This window comes from Solea solea, chromosome 1 (assembly GCF_958295425.1).
Source record: "Solea solea chromosome 1, fSolSol10.1, whole genome shotgun sequence".
In the NCBI taxonomy this organism is placed as follows: domain Eukaryota; kingdom Metazoa; phylum Chordata; class Actinopteri; order Pleuronectiformes; family Soleidae; genus Solea; species Solea solea.
In genome coordinates, this window is record NC_081134.1 from 41479405 (window position 1) to 41503585 (window position 24181).

At 39.3% G+C, this 24181-nt stretch overlaps 1 protein-coding gene across 2 annotated transcripts; it reads right to left on the reverse strand.

Annotated features, from left to right (window-relative positions):
- Window positions 1-7929: 7929 nt before the first annotated feature.
- pdcd6 (programmed cell death 6) lies at window positions 7930-22838 on the reverse strand. Of its 2 annotated transcripts, none has more exons than XM_058636817.1 (6): window positions 22597-22838; window positions 18641-18702; window positions 11680-11724; window positions 10668-10838; window positions 10385-10494; window positions 7930-9339 (listed from the first exon to the last, which is right to left on the reverse strand). In XM_058636817.1, exons 1-6 carry the CDS (start codon window positions 22677-22679, stop codon window positions 9241-9243), a joined length of 570 nt encoding a protein of 189 aa, XP_058492800.1. In that variant the 5' UTR covers window positions 22680-22838; the 3' UTR covers window positions 7930-9240. The 2 variants fall into 2 exon arrangements, with proteins under 2 accessions (XP_058492800.1, XP_058492808.1); XM_058636825.1 differs by having other exon boundaries at window positions 10680-10838; window positions 22597-22835.
- Between the last annotated feature and the right edge of the window lie 1343 nt (window positions 22839-24181).

The following is a 24181-nucleotide window of genomic DNA, read 5'->3' on the forward strand; positions in this document are numbered from 1 at the left end:
CTTCCTAAACTTCACTTATCAAATTACATTGTTTGCATCGTTACACTGTAATCATTATTCCTCTTCAATCAAGATTTTTTTTGGCTTTGACAAACAGAAAATAATCTTAAGAATTAATTGCAGTGATCAACCATCTAGAGGAAATTAAAATAAAGTTTAAAATATGTATAGAAAAATACTACAGCACAGACTCTGATTGCACAAAAATGACAGTACAAGACGGAGATGACGACAGTAATGATGGCAAAGCGGCAGTTATAGTAATGTAGTGTACTGCAGTGAACAGCCGAGCAGTGAGGAGTTGCCACCAGACAGTTTGGGAGAATGGACAGATAGAAAAGTCACGGGCACTGCCAGGATGTTCGCCTGTTAAATTACAGGCCTGGGATGATAAGCCCTACATGTTTACACTCTAAATCTAGTACTGCCAGTAAATTATAATACGACAGTCGTATTTATAAATTCTATAGTCTTATTTTAAGCCTTCCAGCAGCACGGCTACAGTAGTGACAGCTATATGCAATGGTTCAATGCAAGCTACTTTTACATAGAGAGGCCAACCACGACTTACTGGGATCAGGATTTGCTTAAAATGTTTACAGCAGAGGATCCAAAGTACTACTTGTTTCTGTAGAGCTACAGCTGAGTCACCGGGGCAACCAAGTCAGTAGGCAACAAGACGCCAAAAAAGGAAAGCGTTGTTTATGAGGGAAATTGTGTGACATAAATAATGTGTAAGCTGTGTTTGGTCCTGCAGTGGAAACCTGGCAGTTGGCTGCTTCCTCTTCTACTTATCAAGACTGCCCAGCAGACTCTCGCCGCGATGCCAAAAGGTCACGGTCACTGGTGTTATCTCGCTTCGACTCCATCCTCACTCACAAACAGGAGGAGGATGGAGGAGATAACACAGGACAGATTAACAAAGCTGAAAAATAGAAACAGTGTGCACTTCCTGGCATCGGGAGACAGATGATCTGTGCTGGGATGCGAAGACAAACACAAGGATACTTTCATGGACAGATATAACACGCTAAGCAAATACAAACAGGAGCAGTGAAACAGAACGCAAGGCAGGAAGTAGGTGGTCAGTTTAAAATAAGGTTTATACAGCACCAGAGAGGAGCAGCTGACCTCCTGCTACCACTGCCAGCAGTGGAAGGTTTGTATCAGCAATATTAACAGCATAAAACAGAAGTCTGGTATTAAAGAATGAATAATGAAAAGAGGTGGTTAAAGTGGCTTTTGCTTGTTGCCACAGCAAGAATATTGACAGAGAATTAGCCTCAAATGAAAGCCTCAACATCAACAGTGGTTTGGCGACAGCGCTCCCTTAAAGCTGCAGTACGCGAACTCCAACCTGTTTGTGGCCATGCCGCTTCACTAACACAGCGTTGCTGTTGCCTGCGTCTGCCATCACATGAAATGAATCAATTCCTGTGAGCAGCACTGGAATGTTGGGACTCATTTAAAGTTTTTATATATATTTCTTGGAGACTTTTTAGCTGCAGTGCGAGTGGTATTCATCAGAGAGGAGTTAATTTGTCATTAAGATGTCGCACCACTTGACATTTATCCACACGGAAATCAAACGAAATGTAAACAATCTTTTTCTTTGTCTTTTTGAAAAAGTTCTGCAGTGTAGACACCATAGGAGCATGTTTTTGCTTGAATGTAAACCACATTTCGATAAATTCAAGCGTGATGTCGATGAAAGTTATGCTAATGTGGAGGTTTTATGAAGAGATTTTGAATTTACTTTAATCAATGCAACAGTTCAACCAATCAAAAAAGAGAACAAAGATTTTTTTAGTCCAAAATTTGATATTTGTGACCCATGAAAATTCTATTAAGGTGAAACTTCCTCCTCTCTGTCTTCCTGTTTCTCAGCACATTTGACATATTAATTATTTTTAAATAACATTTTTGGTGATTTGACCCAGGAGAAAATGAGGCTGAACTGGGGCAAAAAATATCTTAACGCAATTATCAAATTCTTAGGAGGTTGTTCAGTGAACTGAGGACAGATGGGAGAGATGTTCTAGTGACTTATTTGTGCACTGAACAGGTACAAAGAATGAAAATATAACTGTTCATTTATATGTAAAAATGCTCCTATGAGATCACAGCAGTGACTAGGAAACCACGTCCTTGTCCATTTGTCCTGTGACTGTTCTGCAGCCAATTCTACAAAAGGGTGGTGAAAGAAAAAGTCTCCAGGACGACAATGTTTATAAACACTGCAAAATAATTTCTTGTAGTTACACTGCTGGAATTATTATCATCCGTGGACGCATCCATTTCTCTACGTCTGGAATCAACATTTCCGACTCTCTGCAGTTTAAAAAAAACAAAAAAAAAACATTTCCCTCTCAGTCAGCTGTGGAGAACACAGTGGCTGCAGGAACACCACAGATTTTCCAGAGGGACATTGTCTCACAGACTGTCTGTAATCACCTCCTGTGGCTGAAGAGGCCGCTGTTACCACTGCTCATCAATAGTTAGATACAGTCAAACACTGAAGACTTTCAAAAACCTGCAAGTATCCAAGATAAACTTGATGGTTTTATATCTGTATGGCTAGGGAGGAGTAAGGAATCAAAAAAAAGGTATGGAATAATCATAAAGAACTAAAAATGACTCAGCACAACTAAGGTGCAGAGATAGGGCCGGGGAAAGGATATTTAGACATTTATACACAAAAGAAGGGATTATAAAATATATTCTGTAACACAATGGGAGCCAATGGAGGGAGAACAGATTGGGGAAGGTGTGCTCATGCCGGTGCGGCAGCATTTCTTCCAAAATAAAGGGCATTACAATAGTCCAGACGAGTTGTAATGAAAGCATGAACAAGTTTCTCAACAGTAGACTAAATAGACCTAATCTGTGCTAATAAATGCAAAGGTATGTGCATGTGGTTGTACTTAAGTAGCATTGTAGCAGTGGTAGATGTGACTAAATAAAGTCAGTGACATGGAGGTTGTCTGGTTAAGGCTCTGCATACGCAGGAGACTCAGACCAGGACAAATTCACCTTTAGTTGTACTTTTACTTATCCCTCACGATCTCATGCAGCCTATACACACACTTTACTGTATATGTGAAACATGTCCTCATCTATGCATCTTTTCAATCTTATACTTGTTTCACTTACAAATGAACCAAGTTCTGAGCAGTGCAGCTGTTGAAAGGGATTATCCTATAGCTGCACTCTAACATGCAACACAAACAGATTTTAAGGTGGCAGGAACTTTGGCCTACAGTACATATAAGTGACAGCAAAGCAACAAGGCCAAGACTTTCTTCACACAAACTGAGGACATCTGATAAGATTATCCTTTATCAGTCACTCACCGCTAAATATATGCAGTGTTACAGCAGAAGACATAGTAAAAACAAAAGTCAAGGTAATGAATAGTATGCGTGGCAATCTGTTTAATCAGAATATACTGTAAAAAGCATGGCATACAGGCTTGCACATAAGGAATAATGGGAACCGATGCTGTAGCTATAATGCTCCCTAACACACGTGCAGCCAAAACAGCGCTCTCCATCGGACCAGGACCCTTGGTGACATCTTGCTCCAATTTGAGGGAGACTGTGTGATTGGCCAGCTCTCTCAGATCACAACCAGCTCAGAAATTCCCCCATGGAAGAGACCACAAAATTACAAAGTATAGCAACTGGAAAGTCAGAGAGGAAGGGAAAATGATGAGGATGTAAAAAACAACAAGTTGAGCTGGAGTCTGAGGGCTGCAATTTGGACAGATGCTTGCTTTGGGCTGGCTGGCACACAAATGCTTTTCTTCCCCGAGGAGCCCAAGTCCAACGTGCAGTCACAGATCATGCATGTGCAGGTCACACACAGAGACTCACACAAGCATATGCACATACACAACAGTCTCATTAATGGAAGACTAACATACTCCAACCACAGCCCCTTCCGTTGAATTCATGTGGTAATTACAACATTGCCCCAGAGCCCAACAAACACTATGTCACAGGCTCAGGCAGGGACTCATAAAACAATCCTCCTCCCTCTCTAATGTAGCTGGAATTAAATTTAAATGAAATTATTTTTAATCAACACATGTGCCAGAAACACCCATCAACTGGGAGCTTTGATTACAGCTGTGGGTCATCGCAGTGCAATTAGAGAAAAACAGTGTCATGCTGTTTATTGGTGCCGCAATACGACACAGAGTTCCCTAATCTACCGTGACCTGAGGAAAAAAGAAGAGCCGATGCAGTCATGCAGGATCCGTGAGCTTTTCTTTTTCTTTTTTTTTTTTAGTTCAAGGATAACTGCACACATGTGATGCAACACGTGCAGCACGTCCTGGACCTTAAACATGAACTCCCTCCACAAATGAGCTGTGTTTTTAAAAAGGGACATTTTGCACAAATTGTAATTGTGCATTGCTGAAATACTAAACCCCACAAACTTCAGAGGGTTTTTAACCCTTAAATTCTGCAAATGTTTAGTGGCACACACCCTGATTTGTGCATTAGCAATAATTCAATGAAACAATGAAATATGCTTTGTCGATTATCAATTAATATTCCTAAATTGCCATACCAATATTGATTAAAAACTACCATTTTGGCTATAGCTGAGAAGGTGGGGTGTTTGATGGGGTTGCAGAGCAAGCACGTCTGTTTTTTACTTGTTCTTATTTTATTTTTTATTGATACTTTACAAGTCAGTGAATTAAACATCAACCAAACGTCATAAACAGACATGCTAAATAACGGCTATGTGAACCTTAAGTTGTCTTCACTTATCACATTTGCGCACTTTTTCACTCATACTTCACACACTTGACTGGGATGTTTCGAGTTAATGTTTCACTGCTGTGAGAACCACAACCACAGCCCATTTATCTGTGTGTGTCCCCCCCCCAAAAAAAAAAGTTGTTCAAATGAAACTAAAACTGCGTCGACATCTGTTGGGGTTAGTGACATAAAGTTGTTTGGGGGGTGTTCATTTGAACAACATGGAATCTCACTGTGTTCAGAAACACAGAACCTCCCTGTTTGGCAACTCATAACAGAATGATCGCTAATTGTCAGTTGTATAGTTATTTATCCTATTATTTCTCAAAAAAAAAAAAAATCAATATTTTCACTGATTTTGTTTTTTGAATATATAAAAACCCACTAAACCAGTCAATTACCTCCTCCCCCACATGTGTAAGGGGGATGAATCCAACAGAACCAGCTGAGAGTTACGTGTAGTGGGACAATTAAAATGACATTACGGGCACTGTGGGAACCACAGGAAGAGCCAGTTTTACTGAACAACCTACTGTGCCACTAATTATAACCCATTTAATACGAGTTACTTTGTCACACACACACACACACATGCACACAGTTGTCAGTTGACTGCTGAGACTGGTGGCACTCAGCACCATCATCATGTACCGAAAGTATAAACTGTGGTGTAGACAATGTTAAATCAGACATTATTTCCACTGAGGGAAGAAGTTCATTCACTGACTTTTTTTTATCTTTTAGGGGAAGACACTGAGCAGCTTACCTCATACATGTGTGTTGGCTCTAACTTCATATGTGCACATTTATAAATGAGTGTAACTTCTGACCTAAAGCTGGATAAAAAATGGTTCCTTCAAGAGAAAATAGTGTGAGATATTCCTTAAAAGGGTGCCTCAAAGTATGTTTAACAAATGAAATAAAAAGGTGAAGATGAAACTGAACCTTTAAATATATATCTGAATGATTTTATTTTACATTTATTATATTTCAACTAATTTGTTATTACCTTTTTGTTTGTTATGGGCGCTTTGTATTTGCCCTTTATTTACGATTTATGTTCTCATCTCAAATTTGATTTTCCTTCATTTTATACTTGTATCGTTATAGTATTATGCATTTATTTTACAGAATTCTCTCCTCTGTTAAATGCCGACACCAGGGTGGGAGAAGACATTGCCGAGCAGTGTAATGGGCTAAGGAGGATCCTGATGAAATAAACTTGTGTGTATGGAAAGTGCTTTACAGATAAAACTGTCTTGCCTAGTATAAAATGAGTGATGCCGATGGTGAGTGTCAACTGTCAACATTCTTAGATCGTACGAAATAATGTATGAGCAACTCAGTGAATTCCTCACTGCCAAAAAAAAGCTGATTTCTATTCATCCATCCTGTCCCTTATAATTCCTAACTCCTCGACACGGGCCGGTCACATTCCACTCTCTTACAGTTGAAGACCTGCAGCTCCTCCAGCACACACACACACACACACACACACACCTCACTGCCTCCTTGTTCACCACATTACACAACGTGGGACGCTCCATCACCACGGCAGCCACGGACCCCCTTTCGCTCGGAGACCACAGTCTGACCTCCAGCTAGTGACAAAGAATGAGAAGGACGTACAGACAGAAAACCAATTTGAGCCACAGCACTTAGAAAGAAGCTGACCCAGAGACATGAGGTTCAAACCTCACAGCAGGAGAGGTGGAATGTAAATCACTTTATGTGGATAAAGGAGAGACAATTAGACAATGAAATGAGATGGTTTAGGCTGAGGAGAGGGCCTCGGCTCTCACTCATGAGTATGTGTGAGCGTGCCAGTGACTGTGGCTCAAGGTTGCAGTAGGCAATTGACCCGACATTGTTCAGAGTTATCCCGGGGAATCCAGCTGTCAACCACAGCCAGACACAACTGCATCCAAGACAAAACAGCAAGAGAAAGAAAACTACAGAACACAAACTCGCTCTCACACACACACACACACACACAGTCAGAGCAACAATGCAGATTCAACAGCAAGGTCTTAGTTTTCTGAGTTTGACAAAGAGGTTGTTTCCTTTACATGAACAAATACATTAACAGTGGAAAACCATTTGCACAACAGCCATTTTGACATAACCAGGTGTAAAACCTCATTCGTCATTCTGTGGTTTGACATTATCTTTTCTGCACTTCTGTCAAAAGAAGAAAACACCTTAGTTTAAAGACTTTACCTTGTGCTGTGACAACCTCTGGTGGAAAAATGTGTCACTATATTTACTGACCATCAACCATGTTCACAAAACTGGACTAACATGCAGGCAACAGAGACACAGGTGCAAACAATTAGGAGCAGGTGTGGGTTAACGAGCCCTTTGCACAGCAGCCATGTTTGACATGTTTTAGCAGGAAAAGCACAGGTGTTACTCACCACTAACAATGGCTCTGTTTACACCATGTCAGTCAGGGCAATGTTATTGGGAAACCAGCATTCATCCTGAAACTGAGGAAGCTAAATGGAACACAGACATTATTATTATTATTATTATTATTATTATTATTATTATTATTATTATTAATAATAATAATGATAATAACACCTGAAGTTTCAAAAGAAGAGTAAGAGTTCCACGGGTAGAGCTGGTTTGATTCCATCTATGGTTCACTTGCTTCCCGTCTTCCCCCTCTCCCACCTTTTCTTGCCAACTATCCTATAACTGTAAAACATCACGTGACGTGACGGGGAAAGTCTGACTCAGTAATGTGATTTGTAGGTTTTAAAAGCTTATTCACTGATGGAGAGTGAGTGTAATGAACAGTGTGTGTGTGAACCCTATGCTGACATATGAGAGCCTCTACTGCCTCCCTGAGTCTTCACTGCATGTCTACACCAAGCATGTGTGCACCTATATTTTTACCTCCAATTCACACAGAGGAAAGTTTTCAGTCAGTGTTCAACTAAAAGGTGCAAGTCACATTTGCAAAATATGCAAAATCATCTCATGACAAGAAACAAACATAATAGGCGAGTTTTTCTGACTCACTGCAGTGGTAAAGACGTCACACATACAGCAGAGGGCGACCTTGAGCTGCGTTTGCTTCACGGTTCTCCCCTGCAATGCAACGTGACTCCAGTAAGTACATCACAAAGGCACACTCCACATCACATTTTCTTTCTTTTTTTTTTAATAAAATGTTTCTCTTTTGTGTTGTTTTTACACATTTTAAGGCATCATGCACAAGAAAATAAGCCATACTAAAGGTGTTATGCTTACCCTCTACCAAAATTCTTATGTTCTAACATTTGTACATTTGCAGTTAAAAATGTTTGTACAAATATGGCATGTAAGCTGGCATGTCAGTGAGTCTCAAAGCAGAACGCCACCTGCTTTCACAGTTTTTGTAAACATGGCTTTGAGCAAAATTGGAAAAGTAAACAATAAGATAAAGGGAAAGCATGCTTTAAAGTGGGGCCGTCATTTCCCCGGAAAGCATGCAATGCATTTTAAATCATATTTACAATGCATCATTTCACTCTCTGAACAGCTGTTCTTTCTCTTTTTTTTTTAAATGTATTAATTAAATTTAAGACATTAAAAGGTTTACAATAACAGACAGAATTAATATTCTCCAGCACAGACATTGTTCAGGTTGGTCAATGAACAAAAGACTACAAGATTTTTTTTAAACATCAAACATTGGAATTACAGACAAATACTATCATATAAAGGGTTTTACAACGTAAAAAAAAAAAAACTGATTTGGTTTTCAGGGTTCCCACTCATTCCTATAAATGGACAAATTTAAGGATTTTCCAAGTACTTTGCCAGCATGACACTCTCAAATTTAAGGACTTGGCAAACACAGTTTGAGATCAAGGTTAGTTACCGTCACAACACTAGGCGTTTTAATAAATCAAATTTGCAGGCATTACAGATGTTTACAGGAAACAACTGAAAAGAGAACAGATTTGTTTGAATGTGTGAAAACCCCTTACTGTGTTACAGTGACAGCAGATTATGGTCTCGGTCTCTTCTATCTATCTCTTCTATCTCTTCTATCACAGCACAGTGACAACAGATTCTCATTTCAGGAGCTAAGAGACTCACATGCAAACAGCTGCAATTAACTTTTTTACAAACATTTACTAAAAAAACTAAAAATCTAATGAATTTCAATTTCTATTCTTGCAAAAAAATTATATAAATTCAAGCACTTTTAATGAACCATGTCCATTTCAAATAACGTTCAAAGACGTGATGTTTTTGATCTCAAATTCATCAACTTACAAGAACTATAAGGACTCTGGGAACCCTGAGGTGTGTAAATGTGTGTGAAACTGCCCAACAGGAGCTGAACAATCAGGTCTAACATAAAAAAAAAAATCTTGTAGTGTCCACTGTGACAGACATTTGGAAGGTGCCGGTAGCTTTGGCACTGTTGTGTCCAGTTGTGCTCTTTTGAGGTGAACTGTGTGCGTTATACTATATTGAAGACCATGGAAAGATACTGTTCATATGAAACCTGGATCCAGCCGTCTTGGTCTGTGTCATATCGCCTGAACACGTCGGTCAACCTCTGCAGAAAGAAAAGACAACAATAAGTAACTCCAACATTTTGTTCCAACACTTGTCAATCGCAATAGCTCATAATCAAATCACCTCTGTCTCAAACATTTGGAAACATAATTCTTCTTTTCTTTACCCTTTACATTTTTGACATGTAAATATATTCAATTTGAGTAAATCTAGCTCACAGAAGTTATTATGGTCGCATAACAAAGGCGTTTCAGAAGCCTTTTTAAGCTTATATTACTGCTGTGCCAACTGTGTTTACCTGACTGTCAGTAAATGCAGTTACACTCGGTAGGTCTGCGGTAATTGCATTAGATTTAAATTACTATCAAGGAAAATATTATATTATATGTGTTTATATGTATATATACATATATATGTATATATACATATAAACACATATAAATATACACACACACACATACATACATACATATATATATATATATATATATATACACAGTCATTTGGATTTACTTTCCTTAATTCCCCATTTAGATGCTTCTAGGACCTGTTTGATTTCCACATGTAGCAAACCAACTATTGGACATGTATATATGTGTGTATGTATATACAGTATACAGTCCTGCTGTTTACACAGCTTTTCAGGTAAAATAAACAAGGTAGGCCAAGATCAAGGATATAAAGGATATAAATCTATTTCTAGTCCCATCTCCACAGTGGCCTGTGGAGGAAGCTCGGAACAAGCAGGACTCTGTTAAGTCACCAAGAACCGAGTGGTTCCTCTAACAGAGTGATAACCTTCCCAAATCAGTGAGTGCAAATCCTGAAGTAACTGGACTTAAACCAGAACTGAAGACACCTCTTGGATGAAAAGTGAACCCTCTTCAACTAAACTCAACTCAATCAAGTTGTCATTATGGGTGATTGAGTGTAAACATGTATTTTATCCATTTACAGTTCAAGGTAAAATCTGCAAGGGGAGGAATCAAGGGGTCTGAATTATTGATACACGATGTTTGTGTATATGTATGAGAAAGAATTTGTTCAGGCAACATATGTAAAGGCTTTCAGTTAAAATATGGCACCTGTAGTACAATACAGCACTGGATGAAGTCATCGAAGGCCACCTGCCCCTTCCTCTGGCGGTCAAACTTCTCTATCAATGTGGTGTAGAACTGGTCTGAGAGACGATAACCTGCACAAAACAACATAAGTTAGCATTTCAAATCCTACAAAGTCAAAGTAAAAATGTTTAGTACACAGAATCACAAGTGTTCTCATGGCATGCTGATCTTCACAGAGACCCGACAGTCCGACAGACAGCTACAGAGCCCTCCACCACGTTCAAATTTAAATATCCGAACATACTCTGTGTCTCACCAAATCCAGTCAGTGCCTGTTTAAGCTCGTTTCTATCAATGAAGCCAGAATTGTCCCTGTCGTAGGTCCTGAAGATGTTCTGCCAGTCTGTGATGTACTTCCACACGCCGGCGAACTCGTTGAAGTTCACGCCGCCTTTATTTTCCCTGTCAAACATGGCTGAAGGAAAAGAGACACACAATTATTCACAAATCAAACACACAGGAAGAAACCTGCGAGATAGAAGCACCACATATCATTTGAAAAGGGCTGTCAGAGAACTGCAGAGTTTAAATCGTCGGTCAGAAATAGAGCCTCGCTCATACTTGACTAACTCCTGTTTCATAAAATCTAGAATACCATGACGGAGAAAGGAAAATGGTTTATCCCCTCCCCATGCGTTTCAATCCATTACTTCCCAACCAAGAGAGTTATCACAGAGTATGCTTCTTACTGGAGGACTTTTGCATCAGTCACTTATTAAGTGTGGTGCTGGGAGAAGTGGATGGAATAATGGGGATTTACTCCACATGACAGTAATGGAAAAATAAGTATATAAAAGAACAGACGTGACATATCTATTACATGTGTTATTGAAGTTGGATGCAGTAAATTACATGTGCAAAGGGTTTGCAGTTCAAAAATATAGGTAAAATCGGACTTAAGTTTAAAAACTTCCAACAGTGTTCTGAACTACACTGCAGGGTTACATCAAATCAAATGCATAATATAACTGTTTCACAAGTGTTTAAGGTCAATATTTGGAGTCTGAGGCCATTGGCAGATTCACTATGAGACGAGCTTTCCTGCTTCTTCATTGGTGCCCTCTCTCGTCCTCCCTTGAGTGGCTGCTGCAGGTTTCCACTAGAGCAACACTGACGCCTTTGTTTTGTTTGTGCCTTCAGTTTTCCCACAGCTTAATGAATGTATGTGGTTGTCAAGGTGAGGCAGCACATAAACAAATACCATGGACTGACAAGAAAAGGCAGAGCTCAGTGTGACTGTGTGAGATGTTACTTACATATGATGGAGCGGACCGTCACTGGGTTGAATGGAGTCCATGTGCCTGTGAGACAGAAAAATACCAGCCACTGTGAGCATTTTGTTACGCGCTGCAAGAACAACATGATATATAAAAAAACATCTATTATGATTTATATAGACATAAAAAGTGGTTGATATTGCGATATAAGCTTAGAGAAGCAGCTTCGATTATAATGTTGGGGGCAGTTACCTGCAGACTTAATTTCACATTACCTCCAAGATATAAACATCTGGCTTATCATTTGCATGTACTTCAATCAACATTAAAACTGGTAACTGACTTAAATGTCATTCATGCTGAACCATAAATCATGAGACATGGAACTTTTTTTTAATTAGGTTCAGTTAGTCTTCATAGCTTGACAGATTTATTTGTGCATCAAGGAACCATGACTGTATGTAATCATACTTTAAACCTAGTAATGTCAAGGTACACAGTATGTAGTCATGGATTCATTCCCTTAATAATCATCTAGTATTATTAATAATATTTTCAGTCAGACTGATGTTATTCTCTCTTCCCAGATTGAACATTGTATAACCTTTTTTTTCCACTGACAACATTTTGAGAAGTCACAGTAAGAAAATGGAAGACGTAATTTATAAAAATTAATGATTGGCTGAATTCTATTTAGCTGTGTTAACTTTAAGGTCATAAAATGTGTCCCTATTTACTATTCACTCACAGACTCCTTTGGTTTTTAGGAGCCAAATATAACCAAAGGATCTTAAATCAGCAACATCCTAAAAATAGTCTTGAAATCCATTTCACACAGAGCAAAGAACAACCTGAACAAACAAAAAAGGAACACATGATCCATTTTTATCTTCCGACTGTCAGCTGGTGTCATCACTAGAGAAATAAAAGGAAGTGGAACTATCTTAAAAGGAATTTAAGGGTAGGAGGGTTTTGTAACATTTTAAGGTCATTTTTTCTTTTTTGACAGACACACAAAATTGTGTTTGTGTGCATTTGTCACTTATAGGACAAACTGCTGTCATCTATATGGTCAGGAAAAAAAGACTGGTGGGCAGAACGCTCAGCAAGCTGTTTATACTTTATAGCCTTCTTCTTCACATGCTCAGTTCTCGAGTCGGTGAGATTTATCCTACCATTTAAATCCTTGCTGACTCACCATCTTATTTCATTATAGAGAAGCCAACAGTTCAGGACCAGAAATAAAAAAGTGACTATTAGAAGAGGCAAAAAGAAAGAGGAGAAGAAGAGATGAAAATACTGCAAGAGGAGAGACAATCAGATGAGCAAACGCAACAAAAGAGAAGGAACTAAAGGAGATAAGGAGAAACATTAACACTTTACTTTAGGTTGCCATAAATTAAACTCTTTAGCCTACTTCAGCTGACCTAAGATTCCTCCCTGCTGCTCTAATGTCTTGTTGTAGCGTGAAGCCTTTTTCACACTGTGCTGGTTTTCTTTTCCCTCCACAGTTTGGCCAAGCCAGCAGTAAGCAGACTTGCAGTGAGGCATGTGTGAGTTTAGATTTAGCACATTAAAATAAAAGGATATATATTTTTTACCTTTGAGAAAGTGTACGCATGATAAAAATTAAATTGCTTAAAAGACTTAAAGACTGGCTTCAGAGTTTGGAGAAAATATTCAACATTTCCTTCCTCCGCCTTGGTTTGTTTTATACATGGGCGAATCTGTCTGAGACGGTGGCTGGAGCTGCTCTGGGACCAGATGCAAGGCTCCAGCTGGAGACGGCGTGTGTGCCAGAATCCATAGTCATACACTATTTATTGAAATGCTAAAGCAACAAACATTAAGTATCATATTGATTTGAAAAAATAATTTGTAGAATCAGTTCAGTGTAACTGCTCTATTTGCTTGCTGCACTGCAGTCCTGTTAAAACCTTGTCTTTCGCTCGACAAGCTGCAAAAACCCAAGTACTTTTATGGTGCATCTTCTGAGTAACATTACTGACATCTCATCACATCAGGATTGATTAGCAGTCTGTTCTGTAGATGCTGATTTCCTGACAAACCCTGCCAAACGCTTCCATCCATCCTGTACTCTTGATCCCGCATCCCCTTCTCAGCAGAAGCAGATCCAAGTAGTTCCAACAATCCACTTGATGGTCTATCCACACTTCAGTACCCAGTACCCACAGTACAGCACCCGAGTCTCAGTCTGACAAGGAGAACTAGGACTTTTTCTTTAACTAAATAACTATTTCAAAAGGATTTCTATCAATTTAGAGACATTACTTTTTATCAGTCTCACTATGAGGTTAACATTTCAGGTTTGTGTCACAAACAGATGATGAGCAAATTGGGTACAGAAATTCATGGACCCATCAGGATTGATGTTACTAACTTTATTAAAACCCTTACCCTAACCTAGAGCAGTCATCAGGTCAAAGTCTTAACGTGTGAATCTGCTTTCCACATTAATGACAACAGGAATACGGTATTTCATCTGAAGTCTGTATCTCAGGGTGTTGACATTTAACTTTAAATGAGCAAAATCAACAGCCATTCAGACTGTGGCTACCCAGTGCAAGGCGGTGGCCAGTGTGGTTGAGACGCTTGGGTGCATCTTATTGCCAAATGGGACAATGCACCGACTGTCCAGTCCACACACTGGGCTCTCTCAAGAGAGACGGAATATAGGAGGTGAGAGGAGAGGTAGACTGGTGGAAAAACAGAGTGAAGTGACAGAAATGTATACACATACATATAACGGTTGTGCTGGGGATCAGTAAGATGCCTGTACATGTATATACAAACACAGGCATATGTTTCTATAAGTAATTTAAAACACAAACCCCATTTATCGTTTCTTCACAGACTCTTGGGTTTGAATATGGTTTTCCCAAGGTAAAGGTTTGAACCTAAGATGTAAATGGGAAAAAATATATATAGTTCACATTACACAATTAAGGAAGGATGAAATTAAAAGAAATACTCTTCTCAGCTCAAGTGCTTCATTTTTGGCAAATACGACCTACCTACCAGCCGATTTAAAACTGTCTGACTTTAAGTCTTTAAGCGACTCATGAGCTAATTACAAACACATTGCATATATTGTTACCCCACAAAGAGGAGGCAGAAGCTTGGATTCATGAGAGGAACAAAAAGAAAAGCACTCAAGTATCTGCTTGAAGGCCCAGTAACACTTAGATTAAATAATATTATTGCTAATCTAATCCGAATCCGAAAACTGGTCAGCAGTCAGCTAGTCATTCTCGATTTCTGTTTGTTTCTGTGGTTAAAGGCAGAGGGTATGACCATGAACAGGCCATTAAGAAGTCACTCAAAAACAGCATGAATGACAAATGACACAGACTAACACAGTGAGTCATGTTGGGTGCAATAAGCATTTCATCACATGGTTTGCCAAAGCAAACATGGCTAAGCAGGGCTGGTCACTTATTACATGAGGAAGCAAATGATAAATCTAACACCGAATGGGCAAAATCAAAGCTCACCTCAATCCAAACCAACTCCAGTGTAAGAGGTTTACAGTCAGATGCACGGCAACAGATTTAGATAGAGGCTAATTCCTATCTGCTGTCTTTGGTCAGGTGTAGGCAGATGTTTCGGCTCTTACTGCTCCACCACACTGAAATAATAAACTGAAAATCTGTGTGCATGGATGGGTAATAATGTCTCCTCTCATAATGATGTCTCCTCTCATCGAGAGGAGGATGAAAAGAGGACAGGAGGAAAGAAAGAATGTAAGGGTAAAAGCAGCAGTGGACACAGCAGGCACCAATCCAGTACAATATCCTCCTCCTGAGGAATATGGGGAGATGAGATTGTATTGGTTTGTTATTAAGACAAAAAAATAATCATCTGACAATGCAAAAAGTCATTAAATCAGTTTGAAACACTGGTATCATCCTGACATGAGTACACAGTTGCAGAACAATCCAAATATAAGACATAAAAAGAAAAACTGAGTTGGGAATAGTTTAAAATAGCTCATGCTATTCACTGGTGGCTTTTTACTTTGAAAATGTTCAAATCCAGCAAAGAAAAATGGAAAGATGGGTGCTAGAAGATTTCACAAATGTAAAATAAAAGAGGTAATGAAGGCAAAGTCCAGAAAGAAGAGAAAATAAGAACAGTTGCAGTAAGTCAGGCCTTCTTCATCTTCACCCTCTGAGCATTTGTAAGGTCATTCGAGCCACAACACACAGACAGTGGTGGGGCTGGTGGTTTTAGCAAGCACACACGCTGCAGGACAGGATGCAGCGCAGTATGATCAGCTTCACTGGCTCCGTTTCATATCTCAGTGAGCTTAATGAACTGGGAGGAGAGAGAACCAGGAAACCTGCTGTTTAGTGCACACACGTTCACATGACAATATGTGAATATGCCCATATGCACCTACACAAACAAAACACACACCGCACTGATAATTAACAAAATAACACAAACATACAGGGATAAAGACTAGTGTAACATATGCACACACACCCACACTTATCAGTATGCTGAGCCAGAGACACTGCACAGCCCGATAACAGCTACTTTCATTGCTGCCTCTGGCTCTGACTCTTCTTTGTTTCCTCTGAGGTGTCCACAAAAATGGGATTCATTTCTGAGGAGTGTAATCTGTCTCTGAAAACCTGCCCAAACATTTTGGCCATAAACCTGATGAACACTTTATATTCTAATGACACAACAAGATTTAACTGTGCTACAGTTTCAGGGCAAACTGTGCTCTGAAGTGGAGAACACCACCCACCAATCATGATCAATGTCACACTGAGAGCAAGGTCAAGGCGCAGTGCTGGTGCAGTGTTAGTAAGTGGGTGTGAAAGCAGATATTTTACCGGCTCTTCTTAGTCTAAACCAGAGCAAAACGGACTTGCCTGGTATTGAGGAGAGGAGATGATCCGTGTGATTTATTCAACACTGCTCATCCCACTTGCTTGCAAAAACACAATTGTACTTTTTTCTAGTTCAGGAAGCCCACAGAGTACTGAACCTTTAATCCAGTTTGAATCCTGCTCCTGCCGATTCTCTTCCATGACAAAGAGCGATTGCAACTCCATCACTAGCAGCTGTTGTCCTCACATTTCTTACTGTGTCCATTCCATGCTGATATTTTATTTATTTCCTCCAAGGACTGGGTCTCTCTCAGATGATTTAGCAGCACAGTATTTTCACAGTCTTTTTAGGCCGACTGTGCTCTTACCGCACACAGGTTAACAAAAACATCAATGGGAGATTTAACACTACAAATTCTTATTAAATTCTGAAATAATAGTTCTGTGATTTCAGGCATGTGCTGGCAACAGGAGACTGTATTCACTATAACTGAAGCCTTTTTTCACACTAAAACTAGGGGGTAGTGACATCATAATCAAAACTAAATGAGTTGGAGGAAGGAAACAATAAGAACAAGAACTCAATAGAGTTTCCACTGATGCTTATCGGAATGTTTCCACTGTATGGTCCCAGCTCAGCTCTACACGGTTTGGTTGCTTTTCCATTAATAGTACCTCCTCAACAATGGGCAGAGTCATCAGAGGGGCTGCGTGAAACTGGTGTGACTTTGTTTTATACGCGACACACACACTAGTGGCTTGTAAAGCTGTTGTTTTCAATGCACTGAATCATTAGAATCAGTTAATTAAAAGATTTGTTCAGTACTTCCTCCATGACCAGAGCACAGACTCTGACAAAGTCACTGAATGCAGTGGCAGGGTTTGTGATGTGGCTCTCCACTCACGATTGCAGGCTTTCAGCAGTGCTGTCACTAAATACACCAGACTCCTCTGTTAAATGATGAGATTTAGACATTTCCTTGCTAAATGTTGGATTAACCCATGTTTTCTTTTCTTTTTAACTGATCTACAGTTTGGCATTGTTCGGTTTGATACTTGTGCCTCTTCCTGTGGCGGCACTCTGACCAATCAGAGCATGGCAGTCTGATGACAATATGCATAGTATCAGCTCAGCTCGCTTGGAACCTCGCCAGCAAAAGTACTAGGTAACAGGTACTATTGCTAATGAAAAAGCAAAATAACCTTGCCGTGCCGAGGCGAGTAGAGTCACGCTAGTGAAAACACGCCATAAGCGATGATAAGATCCCACCTGCACTGGATCATTTGACCTGGTAGTGAATGCCAATAAAACACACAGTCTCCAGCTGATGATAATCTGAAGTGCAGTACCATCACCAGGTAATGAATAAACCCTTAAGTAAAAGTCATGGAAATCTAGTAGTTAATGTGTGGTTATGAGAAAAATGTATGCCCAGTAAAACTCACATTCTGACACATTCCTTTCGTAGTTGCTTCGCAAATAAAACTGGACAAACAAGAAAAATGTTCCACCCAAGTTCTGCCCTGCTCTTGTAAATAGAATAGAATAGTCACTGCAAAAATGCATTTCAAATGGCTTTTTAAGAAGTGCAAGAGAAACATGAACCAAGTGTTTCAAGAGTGTTATGCTATCTCTGCTCTACCAGTCTCTACCAGTCTCAACCATGATGCAGGTTGATGCAAGTCATGACTCAATAATATTGTGCTGCTTTCTGTTATAGCAGTATCCTGGCTTGCACATAATGAGGAAACACCATACAATGCATGTGCTAGTCATGAACAGTAACCACATAACCCACAAAACAATTACATGATAACTTCCCTTAAAAGGTGCTCAATAACAAAAGGAACATTATAATCTTTATGAGGGTAGGATTTGTTACGGCACTAATGTATTACACTACGCCCTGCAATGGACTGGTGGCATGTCCAGCATGTTGCTGACGAGGGATTGGCACCAGCAGTCCCGCTACCCTCATGCGGAGGATAAAGCAGTACACGATGAATGAATGTGTTAGACAACATCAATTTTACCTTGTAGTCCCTAATAAAATGCCCACTGAATGTATTATGAAAATAAAACAAAGATGGAGAAAGTAAAAAAGCAAATGCAAAATCCAGACACAGATACATACCATTAGATAAGGCCTGCTGAAGCTCCGAGTCTGATATCACTCCACTCCGGTCCTTGTCAACCCTGGGGAGGAAAACACAGATTAGATAACTTCTGCATTAACCACTTCACACATCTACACACACAATAGTAGCAGGCATCAGCTGAAACTTTATCTTCCCGAGTGTGTGTTGGTTTTTCAACAGTCCATTGAGACTGAATGCAGTTCTATTATCTAGACATACAAGGAAGCGTGTAAGCTGGTGTCTCCCCTGAAACCAGCCACTCAACTAGGGGTGTGCGTGTGTGTGTGTGTGTGTGTGTGTGTGCATGTATGCGTGTGTGTGTTGATCGTGACACAGCAAAGTGAGACTGAATGTTGGCAACTGTAAACGCACAGAGTAAAACCTCCCTTAGATACTGTATATTAAATTGTTGCCAATAAATGTGTGTAGATTAATGTGGAATGATTATCTTTGGGTGTTCTTTCTTGTTTATGATCACTATTAAAGCAGAATTTATGAATACTTTCTGGATATAACCCTAAGCACGAGGGAAAACCCACTCCGATAAAAAAACTACTCAGGGCAAAAATATCTGGGGAATCTAGTCTAACAAGGTAGATTTAAAAAAAAAAAAAATGTTAAACCAGCCCCAAAAGTACAACTAATACTGACAACTTAATTTTTAACATTCATTAAAATGGCTTAACTCTTCCTCAGCCGAGAGTCTATCTTCATATGTCGATCATAAAAAAAACATTAACAGAATGGACTCTGACACAAATAACAGCCTTCAGTAAGTCAGTGGCTTCGTCATATGTTTAGTGACTCAGTTGTTCCTTAGCAACATATGTTGCTAGGCCAAGCCCAATCAACATGGAGCCTGTTCACTAAACACACCCTGAATACCAGCACAGAAGAAGCGGGAGAGGAGGAGAGAGGAATCCCCCATTAAAAAAACAACACAGGACCAGCCGAGTGCTGAGTCTGTGGACAGTTTCTACTCCCAAATATCAAACTTAATACAAGGTCATATCATAATCTCTGCAGCCTTCATTTCTTTCTATACAGTGATCAGATACTTCTCCAAGTGTTTTTCTTTCCCCACCTACAAAAAGAAAATAAACATAAGGAGACCTGCCTGGTTTTCTTGGGGAGAAAAACATATCTCGGTACGACTCTATAAATGAGAGCTCTGTAACAGTGATGGTGATGAGTGGTTGGGTTAGTCCAGGCAGAGGGGGTACCCAGCCTTTTACAAACACTGACAGATTAACTCAAAGAAGAGTAGTGTGTACACTGCACAGTATAACTTCCCCTTCTTTCTCCCTTCTCCTCTCTTTTCACTTACTCATAAACTAGGCCACAGGTAACCTCACCTAACTTTTATGTAAAGCAAGCTGACTTAAAAAAAAAGGGAAAAACATCATTAAAATATCTCTTGCCTATCGAACTGGTAGTTTACATTGAAATAATCATAAAATCAGGCATGTAGGAAAGCAGAATTGCATTAAACACCCTGGCTGAGTTGGTTATTGTCCTCATATTTTCCCATGATTCACTGTGTCCTACTAAGCAGGTTGGAAAATAGTTTCTGGAACAAAACCTGCTGTACTTTCCACATAAGCACTCCAAAAGTAAGGAGATGGTACCAAGGCTTGACTGGTGGAAAAGTTTAAAAAGAAAAAAATTAAGCTATAACTGTATGATAGAACTAACTTTTCAAGACATCAACTATTAGACAGTCCATGGTAATACTGAGTGAAGTTTATTGAGTGAAATCTTTCTTAAGCGTTCTCTTTTCAAAGTGACAATGTTTTCAATGTTTTGAAATGAAGAAACTGACAGACCATGAACATGTTGTTTTTAAAAATCAGTCAATATGTATTGTTCATCTAAATTCAACTCAAAGCCTGATTTGTTCTTGATTTGTAAAGAGCAAGCAGTTCTGTCATACAAGGACCATCCAGCAGAAAGCAAACAACAAGAGGAGACTGACTGTGTCATGATTCATTCTATGGCACGTCATGGAAATGAATATACTGGAGGAAAATAATCAAAACACTCAACTTAGAAGGACAAGGAATGACTGCAGTCTCCCTTCACCACTCACTGTGCAAAACACTCGACAAACAGTCAGAAGATTAAATATTAGACAAGATAAACAGAGGTGATTAGACTGTGTGTGTGACCTAAACTAGTGTGTTTCCAAACACAGTAAGAGAGTGAGTTGTATGTGTGCGTGTGCATGTGTGTGCACGTCTGACACAAAGACTCAAAGGGCTCCCACGTCAACTTTGCTCCACTGACTCTGATCACATGACCGAGGGAATTCCAGCACTGCTATGCCATTTTTTCAATAAGAGGCAGAGGAGGAGGCAGAACAGAGCTCATGTGAGAGGTGACTGTGCATACTCATGAGAGTCAAGACTATTTGTGTTTGAGAAAAGTAGTGTAACGATGACACAGCAAGGGTAACCTAACATAATAGTTAGGGCAAGTGCTATTTGCGTAGCTGGAATTATGGAAAGACGGAGAAATGAAAAGAAGCAAAAGATATAGGTTTGAGACATAATCTATACTTCTGACCTAATTTTCTTTCTCAGGGGTTTGTGCCAACATAAATAATTAATTAGGGGTGTTTCACAGGCCTTGCAATGCCTGCAGCATACCAATGTTGTAATACAGCATTAGACAAGGAAAAAAAATCCTCTGCAGTATTACATAACTGTGAAGTTTACTAGAGCATTGGACCAAAGCGTATCATGTGTTTCCCTCGCTGCCTACTACTGTGACCTTCTCAGATGCTGATACACATCTGACCCAAACTATGGTGACATTGATGAATATATCAATGGCTGAAAATGGAGGGAAGACAGCACATGACCTTATTGTTGCACATGAGCTTTCATGTGTTAATGCATTTAAATACACAGGGCTGCACAATAATCAAAATGATTTGTCATCATGTTATCAACATGCAGAATATATGTATTGCAGTAGATACGGACACATTGCAGAAATTGCTTCAACTGCAGTAAATGTAGATTGGTTTTGGTATAAAAAGTAGATGCCAATATGGTAGCCTAGCCCACCCAACTGCTTGGTGGCCAGAGAAATGCCAAGACCAAGAGAAACATTGCAGCTTATTAGTGAAGTTGTTTGTAGCAGCTAAATAGCCCTCACATGACTCTTTCGTTTTCAATCTGTTGGAGTACCAATGTAGGTTTCAGTTAGCACCAAAACTCAAAAGAGGTAGAATTTGTCCATTGTAGGCTATTGTAAAAACATGGTGGTCTGAAATGGCGGCTGGTTCCTAATGTGAACATAAAAGGTCCGTTCTATAGAAAAACAACAATTCATAAAAGCAGGTGATTGTAGACGACACTTGTTTTTTGTTTTCTTTTCTTTTATTCTTCTGGCCTGGCCTGATACAAAAACAAACAGATAGTGGTGGACGGAGAAACATTCATAAACATATGTTTCTCATATCTGTAAAACATAACAAATTAAATATGTTCAATCAAAATGTCATTCTACTGCAGTAAAACCAGAGATGAGGCGTTCAAGGACTCCTGGAGGTCCTCAGACAGCAGTTTGGACATTGGTTCATAGTTCCCTGATAATGTCTGTCACAATAACAACAAAGCTAAGTAACACTGAGCCGAAATGCAATAACGTGTTGTAATGTGAACTGCTGACTGGCGTGTGACGAGTATGGGCTGTACAGTACACGGTATTTCCAGGAAGCTCAGCGGAAGTGCTCAATACTCGTGTCACTGCGGAGCTCAGTTCTCAACCATAAACAGTATAAACAGTGGAGTGAAGACAAAAACAGAGCTGTCAATGAAACTGAGTGTCACCACCATTCACTCACACACTCTTCCGGTCCTACTACAGCAGTTTTGGGTTTTTTCACTATACACTCAGAGAATCAGAGAGCAGAGAAACAACCCGCCTTTTCTCCCCCACTTACCTCTGGAAGATATTCCACAGGAAGCCCTGGTCTGGAAGAACGTTGTTGTGCATTGGGGGTCTGTACGGACTGTGATACGCCATTTTAAAAGAGCACGGCCTGTCAAAAGTGTGCGCGTATATGACCGACAGACTGCGTCTCCTTCTGTCGTAGCTTCTCTTCTCAGACTGTGCTTGTGTGCTGCTGCTGTTTCAATCAGACTCAAGCACCCGACGTCAACGTTACCGCCTGTCTCCTCGCGCACAGAGGCGTGGCCAATCATTCACCACTATCCGGATTTGTGGAGGGTGATGTCACACTTTCCTCTACTGCTTTGAGAAAAAATAGGAAGAAAAAAGATTTTGTTTATTATTTTGAGAAAAATGTGTTTGTTTGTTTTCTTAAAAATTACACGGAAAGTTTCATAATACGTATTATAAATGTTAACAGTCCAAAATAAAACACAACATGCACCAGTTGAGAAAAGAAATGAGGCTTTATTTTGAAAAGACTAATGAATTCAAACTGTAGTTGGTCCATGGAAAGCCTTTTTAACTAGGTTTAGATGTGAATTTCCTCCATTTTTGTTACTTGTTCTCCTCAATCATTACAGTTTTCACGAGTCCTGTGGACTACACATTTCTTTATTGTTTGTTTGTTTGTTTGTTTATTAATTTAACATCTTAACTCAATGATCATCAAAACTATCACTTTAAGTATTCAGTCAGTTTGGTGAATTATGCAATGTTGTAACCCTCTAGTGTATTAAAGTTATCAAAATCACTCAGATGCAGGTTAATTATGCTTGATAATTGAAAATGCCCAAATACAGCCTTCATCACATCTTTACATTGTAGGATTTATTTTGTTAGAAAAAGGGTGTGGGGCTTGTGTACTTCTAAGTTTTAACTTAGCCCACATGTAATTCAGCTTGATGACAACTCAATGAAAAACTGAAAGAAAAAAGATTTTTTTGTAGAAATGTTTAAATGTACATGCAGTGGACACACCAGATAATTTATCATGTCTTTAGAGGGTCTTTCTCCCATGAACATGGAGTCCACACAGCATGCAGTGTTTCGTACTGAACTCTATGAATAAACACAGAACAATTCAATTCTAAAGTTAATTGGACAAGCCAGTGTAGTTTAAGGCGGGAAAGGTGTTGGTGTAGTAAACTAAACATTGAATGTTTTACACATTCACACATTAATACATACACCTTGGTATTTTTCCTCTATAAACGTTTGCTACGACCAGAAAACCAGAATGTTCTACTTTCCAGACGTCCTCCACCACCATACTAGATGTTTTTCCACAATATGGTGAGTTTAAAATAAACAAATTAGCTCATAAAATAAAGCTCACAAGCCAGTTTGAGTGCTAACGGCTAACATGACTTGACAAATTTGATTAAATGTTTATTTATACATCTTGTAAATGCGTTTTGTTGTTCAGGTAAGCAGCCATTAGAGCTATTGTGTATTTTAAAAGTTTATTTATAAACTATGTTAATGTGTTTTGTTTGAGCATAAATTGTTCCATGTTTTATGATGGCACATTCAGTTATGCATTCCATTTTTTAACTGTTTACAGCTGGGACATT